This window comes from Petaurus breviceps, unplaced genomic scaffold (assembly GCF_028583685.1).
Source record: "Petaurus breviceps papuanus isolate PSGF00001 unplaced genomic scaffold, PetGlider_PUasm1.0 177, whole genome shotgun sequence".
In the NCBI taxonomy this organism is placed as follows: Eukaryota; Metazoa; Chordata; class Mammalia; order Diprotodontia; family Petauridae; genus Petaurus; species Petaurus breviceps.
In genome coordinates, this window is record NW_027185776.1 from 3,858,759 (window position 1) to 3,873,918 (window position 15,160).

Below are 15,160 nucleotides of genomic sequence, written 5' to 3' on the forward strand. Positions count from 1 at the left end.
TCTCTCTCTCTCTCTCTCTCTCTCTCTCTCTCTCCTTTTCTCCCTCTTTTCTCCCCTCCCCCTTCTTTTCTCCCTCTTTCTGTCTCTTCCCCTCGATCTTGCTTCCAGCAATCCCTGGATATGACCCGCTTCTCTTACTCTGAGTATTTTTCCTTATTTCACTCATGCCATCACCCCTCCAGGTCTGCAGCTCCTTCGGGGACCCAGCCTCCGCCTCCCAATGTGGGCTTGTTTCAAGGGGTCAGGCAAAGATACAACGGCAGCCTGTTCAAGACCCCTCAGCCTGTGTAAGTGATTCCCTATATCCCCTTGTCCCAGGCCCCCAGTCACCTTGTTGTATGTCCTAACTAACCCAAATGGCATTTGTGGCATAGAGGGTGGGTAGGGGCTATGTCAGAGGAGTGAGGAAGGTGACTTGGAAGGAATTGCTGCCTCCCTTCACTTCTCTCCTTCCTCCCTCTACCTTGTGGTCCCTTAAGCACATATAGTCATTTCAAGGGTTGGATCTAGACCAGAAGGTCCAGTCTCTCCTGATTCCTCAGAACTCATGAGTCACTCAGTGGGAAGGCAAACAGGTCCCTGCTCATGTTTGTCTGCTAATTCACTTGTCAGGACTCTAACTGAATTAGCTTCATGCTGTTTTAAACTCTGGATGTATTAAGATGCTCCACCAGGGGAACAAATAAGAAGTTAAGGGAAAGAGACAGAGGCAGAAATGCACTGGGAGATATACAGAGAGATGTAATGAGAGGAAGTGTGAGAAAGAAAGAGATAAATGAGAAACAGAGAAAGAGAAAGAATAGAGATTGAGAAACAGAAGAAAGCAATGCTAGAATCGGGAAAGTGTTAGTTAATGCCATTGTGTCTGGATATAACTACTAAGCAGGAATGCTTTTTTCCCCCAACCCAAATTGGATTGATATTTGATCTGTCAAAATTTTCTTACTTTTTCCCTTTTGAAAAGAGGGAGGATTTCCATGTCTTGCAGTAGATTGATAGTCAGTGCAAATTCCTCTGGAAAAAGGGAAGTACCTTCTTAGTGAGCAGGTCCACTGAATCTCCAAATCCCAGAACAGCTATGGTTCTTAAGTCCTAGCCACTGCACAAGTCCAAAAGCCACTTGATGATAAAATTAGATGGCTCTCTGAGCTCACTGGAGTAGAACCTTCTTCCATAGCCATCATCTATCCATGCCTTCCCATCCTGAATGGGTTGTACCCATTTTTTTTCCTCTCTCATAAATTTGAAAGCCAAGAGATTGTAAAAAGAGTTGGGTATCTCAGAAATCATTTAGTCCAGCATCTATCTTTTATAAATGAGGAAATGAAATATGGAAGGGTTAAGTGACTTGCTCCAAGTCACAAAAGTAGGAGATGGGATTTGAACCTACATCCTTTGATTCCAAACGGAGCACTCATTCTGCTGTGCTACAGAAGATTCTTTGAGTATAAAAGCCTTCTTCTGGTGGGTCTCACTGAGGCACTGAGTCAGCCCATCTGTTGTCTCCTGTACTCCCTTTCTGATCGTCTTTGTCCTCAATGGTGTCCTTTATACAAGTCTTCTCTGATAACATGCTGTAGCCTGCTTAAAACCACTACATGTGTCTCTTTGGGTCTCTTTGTCATTTTGATTCTTAGGAAGTTGCTATGGTCCTTGAGTTATAGTCATTTACTATCACTTAGAGACTATAGGTGTTAGAGAGACTACAGAGAATTAGCACTTCAAAAAAATTGATCAACAAGCATCAGAGATAATAAATGTGTAGAGAAGAATTCTGGTTCCAAGAATCCAAAAGGTTTGCTCCTCTGTGAATTTTTAAAACAACTTGCTTCCAATCCTTCCTCTCTATCGAGCCTTGCATAGAAACCCTGGAGGTCAGATCAGCTTACCGTCTCTTGGATAGCTCCATTACATCTTTTCTGGTCATGCAAATATACTTTGGAGAAAAAAACCAACCCCATATGGGGCAAAAAAAAAAAGTTCTGACGTGGAAATTGAGAGACCCTGGGTTCTCATCTCTGTCCTGAGAGTAACTCACCTTGTGACCTTAAGGAGTCACTTCCTCTCTCTCTAAACCTCAATTTCCTCTGTAAAATAAGTGGGTAGGTGATCTCTAGCATTCTGTGTTCTGCATTCTGACTTGCTCTGTTTTTAAAAGTCCTTTTCGATTCTAGCATAATATGGTTCTACAATTTTAAGACCCCTCCAAGCTTTGACAGTCTTTCCCCCCTTGTTTTAAGGTCTCTTCCTATCTCTCATTTTCTGTTACTCTAAGATGCCTTTTAGAGAAAACATTTTCCAGTCAGTGTTTCTAAGGTACTGCCTAGGTACAACATTCCATGTACTAGGATTCTGAAGGTCCTTCCCATACTCATGGTTCTTTCTTCTACGTTGTAACTCCCCTTCCAGTTCTAAAATGGTCTATTATTTTATGATACTAAGCAAAATTGACTGAGGGTGAGAGGGAGATGAGGGAGGAGAATGAATGAAATTCTAATTCAGTTTGTAAGCTTTCCAGTTTCCTGCCAATGATTTCCTAAGAATAGTACTGGGGTGAGGGAGTATCTATCCCATTTTCCCCAGCAACCTTTGGAATGAGGCCAGTGACATCCCCTAGATTAAGGAAGACTCAAAGAAAGGCCAAATGAATAGCTACCTTTTGTTCAGATCAACAACTACTCCAGAATGCAAGTATTTGGTTAACTAAAATAGATCTGGGTGGTTCCAGAAAGAACTGACCTAGAGAAATAAAGCTTCTAAAATGTGCCCCATTTTACAAAGAGAGAAATAATAATAGCTAGTATTTATATAGCTCCAGAAAGTTTGTAAAGTGTTTTCCATGTTATTTCATTTGATTCTCATAACAGTCCTGTGATGTAGAAGCTATTATTATTCCTCTTTTTTTTTTTTTACAATTTTACAGATGAGGAAACTGAGTCTGAGAAAGATTAAGCAACTTGCCTAGAGTCACCTAGCAGCAAGTATGTGAGAGAATTTGATCTCAGATCTTTCTGACTCAAAAGCCCAATGTTTTAATAATGCAAGAGATTTGACCAGTGTCAGTGACAGATTCCTGATAAGAAGGGAGAGTTCTCAGACTCTGCTTCTTGCAAGACAAGAACTTCCTCTGTTCTCAGTCTTCCTGGGTTTTATTCTCAAGGAAGAGGAGAGAATGGGGAGATCAAGAGGGGCCATGTAAACTGGATACCCTGGGGAAAGATGTTTTTTCTCCTTTTGGCTAGTGCTGAGAGAGTATGTGTGTGAGAAATGCCTGTTTCTTAACATAGAATTTCTGCTTTCTACCCAGCTGGAATTCAGCAGCACACTCAGCAAGGTTAACCAAAAGGAAGGAGAGTGAGAGGAAGAGAGGAAATGGGAAATGTACATTGTGGTTTTAGTCCTTCTGAACTTGAGAAATGTTCTGATGAAGGGCTCCAGCATAACTCATCCTGGTAGAGAAGGGTGGGTGGGAGCAGTTTCTAGTTTGCCTGCCTCAGTTTCCCCTGGCCTCATCCACATTTACTTTTATGTGCATCTCATATGCATGCAAAGCTATTAATATAAACTCCAGAGGCTGAAACAGGAGGAAGTTGCCAGTTGGGTTTATGGGCGTAAGTCTTCATTTTGATCCTGGCCCCGCCATTGACTCTGGCCTCATTGTGGTTCATTTTCTACATCTATAAAATTAGGACATCTTTGTAGCAGCATCAGTTAATTAATTAATTCACTCATTTGTTATTAAGTGTCAGTTGTGTGCATAGGACTGCGCTAGATGTTATAATATGGTGGAAAGAACATTGAATTTGTAATCAGAAGACCTCAGTAAAAGCCTTGACTTTGGGCAAGTCATTGAACCTTTCTTGACCTCAATTTCCTCATCTATAAAATGAGGGAATTGGACTAGTTTCTTTTCACTTCTGATTCTGTGCATATATATGTGGGAATCTTTGGGGAAATAATTCAGTAGCATCAGAATCACCCTCCATTTTTCTTTCTCCTTTTTCCTTCATAACTGCTCCCAGCTGCCAATCCATAACATCTCTCTTATCCATTCCTGTCATTTACTCACACAGCCTCCACCACCCTGGTAGGAGGCCCTAATCATTTCTTTCTTGGCTTATTGTCTCCTAACTAGTTTTTATGCCTCCAGTCTTTCTCCTCTTGTATCCATAATGTCCACAGCTATAAAATTGATATTCCTAAAACCCAGGGTTGGTCATGCCATTTTCTTGTTCAAGAAACTTCAATAGCTGCCTAGTGCCTCCAAGATAAAATAGAAACATCTTTGTTTGGGTGTAAAAACCCTTCACAGGGCTATCTTCTCTTTCTAGACTCACCTTGAACACAAGTATGATATAGAATATAAACTCCTTGAAGTCACAGACTATTTTGTTTTTATCTCTGTATCCCCGGTGCCTTGGATAGTACTTGGCACATTGTAGACCCTAAATAAATGTTTGCTGAATTTAATTATTTGATATGATCCCTGGCCATATGGAGATCATAATCTAGTAAGGGCATCAGGCACAAGCACAGTTACTATAATAAACAACATTAGAGGATTTACTCTAGAGGGCTTTCCAAAAATGATAAACGTTTTACTGCTAATCAATGTTAATTTTGTCTAGTTGAGAGAACAGTTACCTGGGAGTCAGAAGAACCAAGCTCTTGTCCTGACGCCCACTATTAACTAGCTGGGTGAGTTTTGGAAAGTAACTGCTCCTCTCTGGACCTCAGGGTCTTCATCTATGATATAGATTAGATTTAAACAGGAAATAAGAGTTGGGGCAGCTAGGTGGCATTAGGGATAGAATACTGGGCCTGGTGTCAGAAAGACATCTTCCTGAGTTCAAATCTGACCTAAGACACATATTAACTATGCAACCCTAGGCAAGTCAGTTAACTCTGTTTGCCTCAGTTTCCCTATCTGTAAAAATGAGCTGGAGAAGGAAATGTCAAATCTCTCTAGGATCTTTGCCAAGAAAACCCCAAATGGAGTCATGCAGAGTTGGACATGCCTGAAATTACTGAAAAACAACAAAAAGAACTGGGTACTTTAAATGGTACCATATAAAAAATATTTGTATGGTGAAGAATGGTTACTTCCAGCCTTAGAATTCTTTATTTTGATTAAAAATTGCTGTTTTAATGTCCCTTCCAGCTTTTGGTGATTGTTTTAAAGTAAGTAAGGTAGATGGGAAATAAGAATGGTAAGATTGAGTAGCCATATAATCTTAATACCTTAGAGGAAGAGCAAAAATAGTGAAGTGATTCAAACATAGTCTGAGGTGTTGCATTTCTTATTCCAATATTCCCCAATAACTCACATTATAACATTCAATGACAAGCAGCCTGGTGGTAGACAGAGAGGCAGCCTCAAAACCAGGGAGAACTGAGTTCAAGTCCTGCCTGTGATAGTTATTAAATGTATAGTCTGGGCAGATCACTTACCCTCTCCTAAACTTGCCTAAAAGTCACTAACCTGCATTTGTAGAGGGAGTTTCCCCATATGGGATTTCCTTAGGACATAGGTCACCTGAATCTCACCTAGACCAGAGCCATTTCATTCCATCAGCTTGGCTGTATTTTCACATTTCTCAAAGTGAAGTAGAGACAGACAGACTTTAATTTTAATGTCCAAATTATCATTTTAAAAAATATGCTGTTCCCTTCTTGAAGGTCCAAACTCAACTCAAGGTCCAACTCAAAGCAGTTCTTTGAAATAACACTGGTTTATTAGTCATGAGACCTGGGTTTGAATCTGCACTCTAACCCTAAGCCACATAACCTTGGGTAATATCTTTAATGTCCTTATTAGAGTGTAAGCTCTTTGTTAGAAAGGGTTATGTCCTTTGTACTTATATCCCTAGTGCCTAGCACATAGTAGGTATTAGTATTACTTATTGATTAAAAAGACCCTGATGTTGGGAAAGATTGAAGGCAAAAGGAGAAAGGGATGGCAGAGGATGAGATGTTTAGATAGTGTCATGGAAGCAACAAATGTGATCCTGGACAGGCTTTGGGGGGATAGTGGAAGATAGAAGGGCCTGCTGTGCTATGGTCCAAGGGTCATGAAGAGTCGGACACGACCAAATGACTGAATAACAAAGAAGAATCAGTTTATTTCTAAGTTAAAGGGGGGGTTTGGGCAGAATAATGTCCAAGGCCTTTTCTACTCTTAACATTTTATGATCCATATTCTAACCTGTTTTCTAAGGACTCTTCTAACCCTAACATTTTCTGTTCTGTGTTCTAAGGTCTTTCCTCACCTTTAACATTCTATGAATGTCAGGGACAGGCTTACTTTTGCGTTTTATGTCTAGAGCTTAGCATAGTGAGAGCCTGGCTCATGCTAGGAATTTAACAAAGCAGGAGTTCTTAACCTAATGTCCATAAACTTTAAAAACAATTTTTGATAGCTGTATTTCAATATAGTTTCCTTTATAATCATATATATATTATATATTATATTATTATATATTTTGTTTTGAATATTATTTATTATATATTATACTTTTATTCTATGGATTTAAAGACAATATTCTGAGAAGGGGTCCATAGGCTTCACTAGATTGCCAAAGGCTTTCCAGGACACAAAAAAGGTTAAGAATGCCCTAGGATAATGCTAGTTGACTTTATAGTTAGTGATTCTATGTTCCTTTCCATCTCTGATATCCTCTTTCTTCTGACCCTGCTACCACCCTGGTGCAAGCCCTCATCACTCATGCCTCAATTGTTTTAATAGGTCCTGCCTCAAGTGGTTCCTTTCTCCACTCAGTCCATTCTCCACTCAGCTCTCAACCTGACGTTCCCAAAGTGCAGGGCTGACCAAATACTGCCCCCATCCCCAATTAAGTAAACACTAGTGACTCTCTCTTATCTCCAGGATCAAATATAAAATACATTGTTTGGTGTTCAAAACCCTTCATACCCTGAGTCTTTCTTACCTTTCCAGTACTCTTATACCTTACTCCCCATTCAACCCCATCATGTAGAATTCATTGGTTTTTTACTATAAGAAACTCCATCTCCTGACTCTGGGAATTTTCACTGGCTGTCCCCTATGCCTGGAATTCTCTTTCTCCTCATTTCTATCTCTTGTTCTTCCTGTCTCACCTTCTACAAGAAGCCTTTCCTGATCTCCCTTTATCCTAATGCCTTCCCTCTGTTAATTATCAATTTATCATGGATATAGCTTGTTTATACATAGTTATTTGTATATTTTCTCCCTCATTAGCCTGTGAACTCCTTGAGAGCAGGGACTGCTTTTTGCCTTTCCTTGTATTTAACACACAGTGCCTGGATCACAATAGGTGTTTAATAAATGCTTACTGATGGATTGATTAACTATTATTATTGATTAACTATTATCCAATGTTAACTAGCTGTCCTTATTCTTACAGAGTCATAGATCCTGTGGTGAAGGCTATTAAGGATGGTGATGAGAATGCCTTAACTTCCATGATCCAGTCAGGCAAAAACCTCTCTGAGCCCAACAAGGATGGATGGCTCCCTCTGCATGAAGCTGCCTATTATGGCCAGTTGGGTTGTCTGAAAATATTGCAGAAAGGTTAGTTGAAAAAGAATGGTAAATCTGCATTAAATAAGGATGTGGAAAAACAGCAGAAAATGGAAGGAAGAAAAAGAAAGGTTTGGCTATGTAAAGACACATATAAAAAAAATCTGTCTCATTTCATAATTCTACTATATTTGTATATGTAGATATATGTATACACACATATCTACATATATATGCATATATACACATACACACATATTAAAAGAAAGACCAGCTAAGTGGTACTATGGATAGAGCACTGGACTTGGAATCAGGAAGACTCATCTTCATGTGTCCAACTGTGGCCTCAGACATTTACTAGCTGAGTGACACTGGGCAAGTCACTTAACCCTTTTTACCTTAGTTTACTTATCTGTAAAATGAGCTGGAGAAGAAAATGACAAACCACTCCAGTACTTTGCCAAGAAAGCCCCAAACAGAGTCACAGAGTCAGACACGACTAAACAAAATACATAAACATATCTGATGCACAGCAAATGCAAATTAACATTTATTAATTACTTTCTTACTATATACATACATATACACATATATGAAATATATATGGAATTCACATGGAAGGATACTCATTCTACCAATTAAGGTGGGCACTTTCTCTGCAATTTATAGTCTTAGAGTGGTGGTTCTTAATTTTGGGGGGATCGTGGACCCCTTTGACAGTCTGGTGAAGTCTATGGATTCCTTCTCAGACTAATTTTTTAAAAAATTAATTAAACCAAGTTTGGTGCTTATAATCCCAACCACTAGAGAAGCTGATGTCGGTGGATCTTTTAAGCTTGGAAGTTGTGAGCTATAGTGAGTAATGGCAATAAGGTGTCAGCACTAAGTTTGTCATTAGTATGGTAAGCCTGGGGAGGGTGAGGACAACAGGTTGCCAAAGGAGGGACAAACTTACCCAGTCTGGAAATAGAGTAAGTCAAAGCTCCCCTTTCAATCAGTGGAGGTATTGACTGGTCATCAGCTCATGTTCCTCCAACCTGGGGGAGAGAGGGATACCTGGCATTTTTTAAAAATTAAACTATTTTTTTTTAATTGAAGAAAATGTTAAATTTCAGTTAGAGGTTTGTGAAAATAAAGTTGTATTTTTTTCATCCAACTTCACTGACCTCCACTAGGCCCCAGGTGAAGAACCCACATCTAAGAGCATTAATGGATTAAATGACTTTCCCACAATCAGTCAGTAGGTGGTCAGAAGACTTAAACACAAGTCTTCCCTTATCCACTACACCACGTCTTGTTATACAAAGGAAGCAAATAAGCATTTATTAAGTACCTACTGTCTGCCAGGTACTTTATAAATATTATCTCATTTGATTCTATCCTGGAAAGTAGGATTAATTATTTATATTCTCATTTTATAGTTGAGGAAACTGAGGCAGCTAGAGGTTAAGTGACTTGCCCAAGGTCACACAGCTAATATCTAAGTTTGAATTTGAATTCAGTTTTTGTTGATTCAAGGCCCAGTGCTCTATCCATTTTACCACCTAGATACATCTGCTTTAGAGATGTGAGTTATTATTAAATCTGTGGGCTTCAATTCTCTCATTTGTCAAATTCAGGATAACTGCTTTACCTTCTGCCGAGGTCTAGTATGAGACAACATTAAATAATCTGTATTAAAACATTTAGAGAGTTAGAAGCATTAGACAAATATTAATACAATGTGTTGGTTCATCTCATGTAATTTCATAAATGTTCTTCCTTGAAATCCAAGCCATTCACTGATAAGTAGTATGGGCTCCTTTCTAAACATTTAGTTTAGGATGCCCTAAAATTCTTAGTGTTATTTAAAGTTAGTAAAGTTTAAAGCTGCACTAAGATTTTTGGACATACTGTCTGTATGTTCTTGTTCAGTCGTGTTCAACTCTTTGTGACTTCATCTGGGGTCTTCTTGAAAAATATATTGGAGTGGTTTGCTATTTCCTCCTCCAGCTCATTTTACAGATGAATAAACTGAGGCAGAGTTAAGTGACTTGCCCAGGGCCACACAGCTAGCAGATGTCTAAGGCCAGATTTGAAGTCAGGAGGTTGAGTTTTCCCAGTTCCAAGTCCAGTGCTCTATTCGCTGTGCGGAATAAACTTTGGGTGAGTTTATTAACAATAATCTTTCAAATGTCTTTTCTTTAGCATATCCTGCTGTTATTGATCAACGCACCCTTCAGGAGGAAACTGCCCTTTACATAGCAACCTGTAGGGGAAACCTAGACTGCTTACTTACGCTTTTACAATGTGGAGCTGAACCGGATATTTCTAACAAGTCCCGAGAGACCCCACTCTATAAAGGTGAGTATCTAAGAAAGCAGAAAATGACGTTGCACTGAACACCCCAGAAATCAAACTTTCAAATGCATGTTGTTCCCTTCAAAGTAAGACTTAGTTTAATCGTGGCCATCACTGGTTAAAGACATGCTGAAACTCCTTAGGTATATTGACTTCTACACGCAGGGATCCAGGAATTCCTTTTGCAACATCTCCCCCAAGTGGTCATATAGCCTTCCCAGAGAAACTTCCAGTGACAGGCAGCTCACTATCTCACAAAAACACTTCAGTTCTATGATTGGGCTGTTTTAAATAGCAATTTAAGCCAATTTTGCATGCTAGGAATTTTCTACCCATTGGTTCTTCTACCTCCTCTGAAGCCACACTGGGCAAATAAAATCCTTTTCCCATCAGTATTGGTCCTGTAGATAGCTACTATGTTGCACTAAGTTTTCAAGTTAAACATTAAGCTGCTAGGTGGTACATTAGCTAGATTGTTAGACTTGGCATCAGGAAGATCTGAGTTCAAATCCATTCTTACACACTTACTAAGCTGTATCACCCAGGACAAGCCATTTAACTTCTCTCCACCCCACTCTTCTCATCTGTAAAATGGGGTTAATTCTAACACCTAACACAACTTTGTTGTGAAGAACAAATTAGATTACAAGTGAAGGGATTGGCAAACCTTAAAACATGCTGGCGATTATTATTCAAGTTCCATCATCATTTAGAGACCCTTTACCATCCTGGTCCTGCTCCTCTGAACATGTTATAGTCTGCCAATGTTCATGCTAACATCTGCTGGCCAGAAATGAACACAATCCTCCAGAGGTGATCTCACCTTCCTCCTTTTGTATAGTACACATCTCTTAATGCAGGGTAAGATCACTTCACTTTTTTGGCTTCAAAGCTCCATTTACTTTTATTGACATTTCAGTGCTGGCTGAGGCCAGCTGTTTCCCATCCTGAAGTTGGATTTTTGGAGCCCAAGTACAGGCCTTTAATTTTATCCTAATTGAATTTCATCTTGTCAACCCTAGTCAGTCATGCAAAGTCATCAAGCATTTGTTATTTTACTTCTAGGCTATCTTATAGAATAATACATTATTTATAATATTAATATTAATTAATAATCATCCAACAATATAAATATTATCAATCTAGGTAATTTTAAGAATAATTCTTAAAATAATTATAATGTGACTAATAATATTAATTGCAATAGCTAATCTTATTGATATTAGTTTTTAATATAAATTTTACTGTATATAATAATATCATCCAAATAACTGACACAAATGTTGAATAGAATAAGGCTGCAACATGCCATTAGAGATATCCTTTCAGGTTGAAATCATCAATACCATTTGTTTAGAATAATTCAAGTAAGGCCTTTTGATTGAATCCAAGTTTTACTGAACAAATACTTTTTTTAAAGGGGATTTGTTCTTGTGAAGTTTGGATTCAGTCAAAGGGCCACACTTGAGGACCTAGAGGGCCATATGTGGCCTCAAGGCCATAGGTTCCCCATCCCTGGTTTAGATTGTGTACTTACTTGTGAACCTTACCCACATTTCTTTTCCTTGTTCACAAGTATGCTAATTAATATTTTGGTCACAATCTGCCAAATGCTTTAAAGAAATCAAGTTATATTATTGTACAGAATGTCTCTGGTTCATTTGCATTCATTCATACACTCATTCATAAGACATTCCTTAAATGACTGTGTTCTGTATAAGGTGGTGGGGAAGATTCAAAGAAAATAAGGCCTGGTCTTTGCTGTCTTTGCCTGGTCTTTACTGCTTTCTAATGAGGGTGATAAAAAACAGGGAAATAAGTAAACACAACAGAAGCATCAGGAACCTGAATTCAAATCCCCTCTCATTAGCTTTGTCCTTCTGAGGAAATCACTTGATCTCTGAGCCTGAACTTCTGATTGAAGGGTTTGGGATTAGGTGGCCTCTAAGGTCCCTCTAAATTTAGGATTTTGCAATGCTCAGAGGAAGGGAGGAAATAGGAATTTGTTAATCACCTACTAAGCCAGGCACTGTGCTAAGTGCTTTACAAATATAATCCCATTTGATCCTTGCAGCAACCATGGGAAGTAAATCCTTTTATAATCCCTATTTTACAATTGAGTAAATTGAGGGAAGTAGAGGTCAGGTGACTTGCCCAGGGTCATACAGCTACTCAGATTTGAATTTAGGTCTTCCAGACCTAGCATTCTATCCACTGTGCCTCCTAACTATTTCTAGGAAGAACAAGAAATTCCTTCTGATCGTATAGGTGGGAGGGTGGTGAAAATCAAGGATGCTGGTAACATTGCCTCCTCCACCACCTCTTCCACCTTCTAGAATTATAGAGCATTAGAGCTGGGAGGGACAGTAGAAGTCATCTTGTGTAACCTCATTTTACTAAGGGAGCAGCTGAGGTCCAGAGGAGAAGTGGCTCACCTAATGCTACAGAATAAATTAATGTCAAAATCAAGATCTGACTTTAGGCCAGTGCTCTGTTCTTGCAGTCAGTCCAAAACTTACCTATAATTAGAGGTCCAATTTAATTGGACAAAATCAATAAATGTTTATCAACATTTGGGAATGTAATATCATTATAATGTAATATTAACACCTGGGGATTATAATGAAAGAGAAAAAAAAAAACAATCCCTGTCCTCAGGAGGCCTACAATCTAATATGGGACACAACATGAAAACATCTATGTATGAAAAAGACATACACAGGATAAATTGGAGATAATCAACAGAGGAGAGGCATTTGTGTTGAGGGATATAGTGAGGGGTATCTTGGAGAAGGCAGGATGTTAGCTGAGTCTTGAAGGAGCCCAGAAAGCCTGGAGGCAGAGATGAGCAGGAGAATTCTAGGGACAGGGACAGCCATTGAAAATACACAATCAAGAGATGGAGGGTTGGATGCCTATTAGCTCACAGTTGTTCTTCTCCGAATTCTTTGCATTTCCTATCTACATCATACTTTGATCATTATATATTTTTTCATGATTTCTCCTGAACTTTTTCCAAGTATCCTAAAGAACAAAAACCTCTTGCATATTTACTTTCCTTTTCACACATTTACATCTGTCTTCCCAAGTAGATCCCAAACTAGTCAGAGTTGGGGACCATAGTGTCATGCTTCTGGGGATGTTTATCCTAGCACCTTGGCTCCCTTATGTGCAATATATACCCATTAAATATCTCATAAAATCTGATCGTGTGAATACTACAAATAAAAAGAATTAATTAACAATAATACCTTTGTTGAATCAAATGGAATAAATCCTTCTTAGGGCTTCTATTTTAGTTAAATTTATAATTGTGTTAGGTAGCCTTAATGGTAGGGGTAGGGGAATGCTCCATTGATACTTAATTCTATTAGATTATAACTTTCATGAGGGCAAGGAGAGTATCTTATCCAAAGTATCTTTCTCCCCTGGTACATAGAACATACTCTTTGCACATTAAATGTTTAATCAATGTTTTTAATTTGAGAAAATGTGTTAATAGGATGAAAGTAATCCCATGCTAGATGGAGCACAGAAGTCAGAGATTCCCAGGTTCCATAATTATAGATGATATTAGAATATAGACATTAAGATTATTAGAGACCATCCTTCGGATCACTGGAGCCTCCAGTGGCTTCAAGTCACCTTCTGAAACTCATTTCCCAGCAGACTGTTTTTAGGTGACAGACCCCTTTCCCAGGCTCATCACTCTGTTCAGTGATTTGCATTTTTCCTGGTACAGCTTGCGAGAGGAAGAATGTAGAAGCTGTCAGGATGCTGGTGCAGTACAATGCTGATACCAACCATCGATGCAACCGTGGCTGGACTGCTCTTCATGAATCTGTGGCCCGGAATGACTTGGAAGTCATGGAAATTCTGGTGAGCGGAGGTGCCAAAGTGGAATCCAAGAATGCATATGGCATTACCCCTTTATTTGTGGCTGCCCAGAGTGGACAGCTGGAGGCACTGAGATTTCTGGCTAAGCATGGTGAGTGGAAGTGTGACCCCAAATATGAGAATCAAAGCATTTTAGAAATAAGAGACATTTAGAACAAATAAAGTTAGAGCAGGAAAATATTTTTGAGTTATAGAATTCAAGACTTGGAAGGAAGCTAAGTAATGCAGTGGACAGAGTTCTGGGTCTGGAGTCAGGAAGATCTGAGTTCAAATTTGAACTCACACTCTTATTAGCTAGGTGATCCTGGGCAAGTCACTTTACCTCTGAATGCCTGAGTTTTCTCAACTGTGAAATGGGGATAATAATAGAACCTACCTCCCATGGCTGTTGTCAGGATCAAATGAGAAAACATTTATAAAGTACTTTTCACAGTACCTGGTACATAGTAGGTGCTTAATTAATATTAGTTTCCTTCTTTCTTGGAAGTAACAAACAAACTTCTAATGTTTTTGTAATTCACAGGTGCTATCTGATAAAGTTTAGAGATTTAGGGTAGAAAGCAAAAATGAAATTAAGAGGTCTAGATAAGTGGTCTGAGTAGATTTTCCCAGACCAAACCTTTCCCCTTGCACCAGGTAGCTAAGGAGACATGATCTTCCTTTGATCTATACCTCTGGCCCACCCTCTGGTGAGGGACAGTAGATTTCATGAGGTGGCTGCATTTGAAGCCATATCTGAATCAAGTTCAACAATGACTTGATTTTTTTTCTTGTTCTGTTTTGTTCTTTAGCTTAAGAAAAGGGAAGGAAAAATTCCAGATCCATTTTGGTTCTTTGTTTTGGGAAGGTTATAAAAATTATTAATAATCAAGAGCCCATAAGACTACTTTTAGGGGCAGCTAGGTGGCACAGTGAATAGAGCATTGGCCCTGGAGTCAGGAGGACCTGAGTTCAAATTCAGCCTCAGACCCTTAACACTTACTAGCCATATGATCTTGGGCAAGTCACTTAACCCCCATTGCCCTGCTCTCCCCCCTCCAAAAAGAAAAAAAAACCTACTTTTATTTTTATCCCAGAGCCCTCAAGTTAGGATGACCCTAGCTCTTCTGAACCAAGGTGCAGACTTCTACTGTCCTGTTTGAATTCTGCGTATTTCCAGATATCCACTAGTGTCCTCCATTTCATTCTTCCCTTTACTTATCACAGTAAAGTTATGATCACTTATAGTTTTAATATTAAACAAAAAAAAAATCAGGAAATAGAAACAGGTGAAAGAAATAGAGAAAATTATAGACAACGAACCTATTATCAATGGCAGTAGCTTTTCCACAGCTCTCAGAGAGAGGTCACAGTTGATAGTCAATACATTCCAGCCATCTTTTCTAGTCCCCATCTCTACTCCAA

General features: G+C 38.9%; 1 protein-coding gene across 6 annotated transcripts in view; it reads left to right on the plus strand.

Moving 5' to 3' along the window:
• Window positions 1–15,160, plus strand: part of ASB2 (ankyrin repeat and SOCS box containing 2) — a 97,404-nt gene that overhangs the window by 46,342 nt on the left and 35,902 nt on the right. For 5 of the 6 annotated variants that reach the window (XM_069086014.1, XM_069086016.1, XM_069086017.1 and 2 more), the window contains 4 exons: window positions 183–287; window positions 7,404–7,570; window positions 9,707–9,862; window positions 13,602–13,847. In XM_069086014.1, the coding sequence (XP_068942115.1) occupies window positions 183–287; window positions 7,404–7,570; window positions 9,707–9,862; window positions 13,602–13,847 (674 nt within the window). The remainder of the gene's footprint in view (window positions 1–182; window positions 288–7,403; window positions 7,571–9,706; window positions 9,863–13,601; window positions 13,848–15,160) is intronic. The other variant, XM_069086019.1, reaches the window with a different exon arrangement.